The sequence below is a fragment of the Marmota marmota genome, unplaced genomic scaffold, assembly GCF_001458135.2.
Source record: "Marmota marmota marmota unplaced genomic scaffold, marMar, whole genome shotgun sequence".
Taxonomy (NCBI): domain Eukaryota; kingdom Metazoa; phylum Chordata; class Mammalia; order Rodentia; family Sciuridae; genus Marmota; species Marmota marmota.
This window is the reverse complement of record NW_025999961.1, coordinates 2,489,576-2,496,862: the sequence shown is the minus strand read 5'-3', so window position 1 is coordinate 2,496,862 and position 7,287 is coordinate 2,489,576. Positions and strand designations below refer to the sequence as shown.

The 7,287-nt window shown below is 32.9% G+C and overlaps 1 protein-coding gene across 1 annotated transcript in view; it reads right to left on the bottom strand.

Moving 5' to 3' along the window:
- Nup155 (nucleoporin 155) overlaps window positions 1-7,287 on the bottom strand; it is a 59,536-nt gene that overhangs the window by 2,716 nt on the left and 49,533 nt on the right. The window contains exons 32-34 of the mRNA XM_015496353.2: window positions 6,911-7,021; window positions 1,573-1,709; window positions 421-527 (exon numbers count right to left, since the gene is read on the bottom strand). Of these exons, the coding sequence (XP_015351839.1) occupies window positions 421-527; window positions 1,573-1,709; window positions 6,911-7,021 (355 nt within the window). The remainder of the gene's footprint in view (window positions 1-420; window positions 528-1,572; window positions 1,710-6,910; window positions 7,022-7,287) is intronic.

Here is a 7,287-nt window from a genome sequence, read left to right as displayed (position 1 = left end):
AAAAAAAAAAAAAAAAAAAAAAAGAATTGCGGCTAAAACACTAAAAAAAATCCCACTTTTCATAAATGCTGATATCAAAAGTTACTGCTGATGTAAACAGGACATAATCTCTAATCCCCACATTTTCCCACATTCTCTCAAAATTTGTTACCCAGGTATTTATTAGAAGCATTTATTTATTTTTATTTATTTTTTTTTTTAAAGAGAGAGAGAGAGGCAGAGAGAGAGGGAGAGAGAAACTTTAACATTTATTTTTCAGTTATTGGCGGACACAACATCTTTGTTTGTATGTGGTGCTGAGGATCGAACCCGGGCCGCACGTATGCCAGGCAAGCGCGCTACCGCTTGAGCCACATCCCCAGCCCGTTATTAGAAGCATTTAAAAGCTTTTTCTAGAATACAATATTTAATCATAGTTACCTCTCACAATTTGAAACTTGGTTAGGATTCTCAACATATTTTGCTAATAGTACATGGATACAATCCAAAAGGTGTAGTGGCTTCTTCATTCTGTTCCAGAATGGATCCTATAAAGAATATATGTATATATAGATTAAATGAGTTATAAGGCAAACTGTGTTTAATATTTTGAACATTAAAAACCATGCTGAAATATCTCTTAGGAGGATTTGATGTACTGATGTACTTTGTAGAACATGTAAATGTCCTGCTTAGGAATGTGATGTGAAAGAAAAGTCTATTTATGTGCTGTAATACAATTTTTCTTTGAACTTACGCAGTCTTACTCTGGCATAATACAAAGACTACACTAGCAGTCACAGAATCTTAAATCTGGCTTCAACAGTTCCTAGTCATGTGACTTGAGCAGGTTAGTTAATGTCTCTGCTCTTGTCATTTTGCAACAGATAATGAGGATACTACTATTTGCTTATTTCCATCATAGGTATATTATAAGGCTCAAATAAGAAAGATGCATAAGATGCCTTGCAAAGCACTGTGCGATGCTACTATAAAAACAAAAACAAAACATCTAGTTCAACAAGGTTTTATTTGGAATCTTTTAACTTAGTATAAAAATTTCAAAATATATAGTCTGATAGGGTTCAGTATGTGTGAGAATAATTATTAAGCACTGATACTTTTGATTAGGTTACATTGAACAAATATACTGTTATTTTGTTCTTTCAAAATAATTTGGCGGGGATGTAGCTCAGTGATAGAGCACTTGCCTGGGATGTGCAAGGTGCTGGATTTGATCCCCAGTACCACCAAAATAAATAAATAAATAAATAAATAAAAATCGAGAATTCTTAAATGTTTGGTACATACCCTGGTTTAGCCCATCCAACCAAGAGTAAAGTATATATAATTATGTTTATTAATATTAAAAATGTTAACATTTCATTTTAATCATGGTATCTAGCAAAGCATCTCTCAGCAGTTTTTAAAGCCTTAAGTATAATTTCTAATAGTCAATGAAGCAAATCCCTGCTGCAACTCTATTAGATTAAGTGATATCACAGTTAAAAATATGAAATCAAAATTTCCCACTCTGTATCTAGAAAAATTAGTTTAATTAATTAAATAATTTATCTTAATATTTTTCCTTACCCTTGATTTGAATAGTTGATCATAAACTTCTAATAGTCTAGGTAATGGTACTCCAATTTCATTCATGGTCTGTATTACAAAGCCTACATCCCAGTTCAAAGTACAAACTTGCTGTTCTAAGAACTGTACAATAAAATCTAGAGAAAGAAAGATTCAAAATTAGAATTTTTTAAAACTCTTGACATTAAAAGTTAGGTCTTACTCATAGCTGAGTAGTTTCTGGGGGAAATATTTTGAAAACCAATTAAAAATATGTAGGATGCTGAGGGTATAGCTCAGTGGTAGAATGCATGCTTAGTATGTATAAGTAACTGGATTCTATACCACCACCAAAAACCCCCCAAAATAAACAAAAAAACACACACATTCTCTCTCTCTCTCTCTCTCTCTCTATATATATATATATACACACACACACACACATATATGTATATATATATATTTATTTATTCTAAAATGCCCTAACTTTGATAAACACACTCAAGCACCAGAACAGGCAAATCTGGAGGCAAAAAAGTAGATTATTGTTTCCCTAGGGCTGGAGGATGGGGAGGAATGGGGAATGACAACTAATGAGTACAGGGTTTCTTTTTTTTTTTTTTTCCTCAGTACTAGAGATTGAAATCAGGGGTGTTTTACCACTGAGTTACGTCAGTCCTTTTTGTTTTTTGATACAGGATCTTGCTAAGTTGCTGAGGCTGACATTGAGCTTGTGGTCTTCTTGCTTTAGATTCCTTAGTTACTAGGATTACAAGAGTAGTAGGACAGAGTTTCTTTTTGGGATGATGCAAATGTCCTAAAACTAGACTATGATAATGGCTGCACAACTCTGTGAATATGCTAAAACTATTAAATTGTACACTTTCAAGATACTAAGAAAAAACGACAACATCTTAAGGAACTCAGAAAAATATGAAAAGGTACAAGAAGAACAGAGACTATTCATAATTCTACTAGAGGATCTGATAGTTTTTGAAAAACATATTTTAAAAAACTGTATCTTTAATAACTTTTCAGAAAGGGCTACTGCATCCTGATTTTAAAAAGTCAAAAAATTTTAATGCCCTACCCTTAGGTTTATGTTCTTTCTTTCTTTCTATCTATCTATCTATTTATTTTGGTGCTGGGGATCGAGCCCAGGGCCTTGTGTATGCGAGGCAAGCACTTTAATAACTGAGCTATGTCCCCAGCCCCAGGTTTATATTATTTTGATGGTTCTAATTGTAATATGTTTTAATTTATTTTTTATTACCTGTCTTATCATAAACAACATCTTGACAGTAACAGTTGTCAAACTTACAGTTATACTACCTGAAATTAGAAATTGAAATGTAAATGTCCATGGGCAAGAGGAATCACTGAAAGAACTGCTACTGAACCTATAGAATTCACCATTCAGACTTAGGGAAATAACAAGAATTCTAAAAACTTCTAACTTTTATCCAGTTTGAAGTACATTCATGTTTGCTTGCTGTTGAGAAACTGACTAAAAAAGGAAGGTCTCTTCTACTCTACACTTCATAAGGTTCAAAAATTAGGCCAAAGCATAAATACCCTCAAAGGGACTGCATATAATATGACCTTTAAAAAAACTATTAAAAGTATTACTATTAAAAGTATTAGTTTCACATATTTATAAACATTTATTAAAAATATATATACAGGATAAAAAAAATCAGCATACAAAACTCAATAGCTTTCCCAGACACCAATAATCCACAGAGGAAAAAAAAAATCAGGAAAACAATCCCAAACACAATAGTTTCAAAAAACAAAATCCAGGAATAAATCTAACCAAGGAGGTAAAACTGAAGAAAGAAATTGGAGAAGACACTAGAAGATGGAAAGACCTCCCATGTCCACGAATAGACAGAATTAATATTATTTAAAATGGCCATACTACTAAGCATTATACAGATTCAATGCAATTCCTATCAAAATGCCAAGAACATTATTCACAGAACTAGAAAAAACAGTTCTGAAATTAATTTGGAAGAAAAAGACCCAGAATAGTGAAAAAATTTTTAAGCGGAAAAAAAAAAAAAGCAATGCTGGAGGCATCACAATACTTGACTTCAAATTATAATGAAAGAGCTATAGTAACAAAAACTGGATGGTACTGACATAAAAACAAACACACAGACCAATGGAACAAAATAGAAGACACATCCCAAATACAGTCACCTGATCCTTGACAAAACACAAAAAACATTTGTTGGAAAAAAAACTTTCATCCTCATGTAGAATGAAATTAGACTCTCCTCTTTCAACCCTGCACAAGTCAACTCAAAATGGATCAAGGACCTCAGAATTAGAAAAGAAACTTTCCAATTTCTAGAAGAAAACAAACATCAAATGAACGTTCTAACATATAACCTCAGGCAACTTCAACAGGACTCCTTAAGCTCAGGAAATAATATCAAGAATAAATAAAGGGAATCAAATTAGAAAGTTTCTGCACAGCACACATGTTATTGAAAACAATAACATGAAAAGAGAACCTACAGACTGAGAGAAAATCTTTGCTAGCTACTCTTTGACATATAATTAATATCCAGAATATATAACGATTCAAAAAACTTAACACCCAAAAATCCCTAAACACACAATCAATAAGTGGGCAAATGAACTAACAGACACCTTTCAAAAGAAAAAATATAAATGTCCAACAAATACATGAAAAATGTTGAACATCTTTAGCAACCAGGAAAATGCAAATTAAAACTACACTGAGATTCATCTCATTCCATTTTGAATGGCAGTCATCAAGAATATAAATAATACATGCTGGAGAGCTGGGGTTGTGGTTAAGTGGTACAGTGCTTGCCTTGAATGTGTGAGGCACGTGGTTTGATTCTCAGAACCTCATATAAATAAAAATATAAAGGTCTATCAACAACTAAAATAAATAAAATTTAAAAATAATAATATATGCTGGAGAGGATGGGAGGGCTGGGGAAAGAAACACTTTACACTGTTTACTGTAAATTAGTACAACTACTATGGTAATCAGTATAGAGGTTCTTAAAAAGAGTAGCAATGGAACCACCATATTACCCAGCTATACCACTCCTTGGTATTTATCTCAAAATATTGAAGTCACCATACTACATCCATGCCCATGTTATAACAGTACAATTCACAATAGCCAAATTATGGAACCAGCCTAGTTGTGTCAAAAGATGAAAGGAAAAAGACAATGTGGTAATGTATACACAATGGAGTTTTAGTCAATCATAACGAAGAATGAAATTCTGTCATTTACAGAAAAATGGATAGAACTTGATAGCATTAAGAAAAATAAGCCACTCAGAAAGCCAAGAGTTGTTTTCTCTCATATGAGGAAGCTAGAAAGGGGGAAAGGGGATAAAAATAAAGGTATGGGGGATCTCATGAAAATTGAAGAGAGACCAGTAGAGGAAAGGGAGCAGGGGAGAGAAGTAGGAGGGGAGGAAAAAGGGAAATACTAGGGAACAACACTAACCAAAACATATTTTTATCTCATGTGCATGTATGAATGTATAACGATGAACACTACTAATATGTATAATATGAATGCACCAATAATAAACATGCATAAAATACATACATATGTCTGCTCTTTTATTTCTTTTTTGCAGTACTGGGATTGAATCTAAGGGTGCTCTACCACTGAGCTACATTCCAAGCCTTTTTTGAAAATTTAAAAATAATTTAGAAAATTTCTTAGTGCATTATATATATATACATAATAGTGGGACCAAGCTTTTTTTTAAAAAAAAAATTATTTTGAGATAAGGTTTAGCTAAAACTGCCCTCTAATTTGAGATGCTCCTGCCTCACACTCTGGAGAAGTTGGAATTACATGCTTTCATCACTTCACCTAGCTTATGTTTGCTTATTTATTTATTTTTTAAGGTGCTGGGGATTGAACCCAGGGCCTTATACATGCTAGGCAAATGCTTTACCACTAAGCTATACCCTTAGCCCTTGCTCTTTTATATACTTTATTTCTCTATCTGTGAAATGGCACAGTACTCTTAATACTATGCCTACAAGAAATAGGGGTATGATTATAATGGTTGCATTTCTGACCATGTTCAAGGAGTGGATGCTAACCAACTGAGGTGGCCTATAAACAACTTTGAATGCTCATGAAAAAAAAAATAATTTAAAGAGGGATGGGAAAAGAAAAGACTAGAATAAATCTGACATAACTTTCCTATGTACCTATATAAATATACCACAGGGAATCTCATCATTGTGTACATCCACAAGAAATTAATTAAAAAAAATAAAACAGGGGCTGGGGTTGTGGCTCAGCGGTAGAGCACTCGCCTAGCATGTGCGAGGCCCTAGGTTCAATCCTTAGCACCACATAAAAGTAAATAAATAAAATAAAGGTATTGTGTCCAACTACAACTAAAAAAATAGATAAAAACAAAAAACAAAACAAAATAAAACAAAAACAATGAGAGTGTTAAAAAAACCACTACGGGTAAATGACAGAAAGATCAATTGAGGGAAAAGAGCATGGGGTAGGGAGAGGGAAGGGGAAGAAGAGGTACTGAATTAGAATATATTCCATGCTTTTATAATTATGTCAAAATGGCTTCTACTGTCATGTACAACTAAAAAGAACCAATTATTTAAAAAAATTGAGAGCTGGGGGTATAGCTCAGTGGTACAGCACTTGCCTAGTATGACTCTGGGTTCTATCTCTAGCACTGTAATATATGTAAATAAATGAATGAGTAAAAGTAAAAGAAATAATGCTATATTATGAGCACATTCATTCATGTTTTTCAATATTTTTCAATAACATAAAAATGCTTAGTATTCCACTTCATGGATGTATTTTTGGTGCTTCTATTGTTTTAAAACAGAAAAAACTACAGATTGGCAAGTAATTCAATAGTTGCCTATAAAACAATTATAGTCTGCATAGGAAAGGGGTTCAAATAATTAAGATTGTAACCTAACCATTTAAAGAAAAATATAATCTGTGCAACAGAGCAGTTAAATCAAGCACAGAACATCAGAAACCTTCCTCTTCACAACCTTGTACTGAGTTACCAACAATATAATCACTTATAATTTGCAATCTGCACAATCCCAAAATGGATATTTAAACTTGGAAAGTTGGTAAAAGTGTTTCATACTCAACTATTCATGAACAAGTTATGCTATTTTCTGAGGTCCTTTTTTTGGAGGTATAATTAAACTGCTGAGCTCGATAGCAACAAAGATACTCTATTTTTCACTCTAAAGATCATTACTTCTCAATAAAGAAAAAAGTCATCAAATGAAGAAAATCATCAGAAAATGGAACATGACAGCACCTAAGGTTACTGCTTACCTAAAGGGAAGAAGCGAGGTGTACCAGCATAAATTTTGCCAAGGAGGACGATCTTCAGACTGAGAGCATGCATTCTATCTGTGGAGCTCAATGTTACACTATCATTCAACTCTGTAAGAAAGAGATATGTCAGTAGAAACCTAAATTATTTTTAGTGTAAAATGTTTTATTGGCTATTTAATTGTTTCAAGGTTCGAAATATAGAATTGAGATTCACATTCATATAATTAGCAGATTCTGTGTTCCTGTTACTGTCTGATAAATGCTCTCATCTTACCAGATTATGAGATTTGAGGGAAGTGTCACAATATCCCTTATTATGTAGCATAAATCCTAGAAATGACACATTCTTTCTACTGAGGGTGTTTCCAGATTTT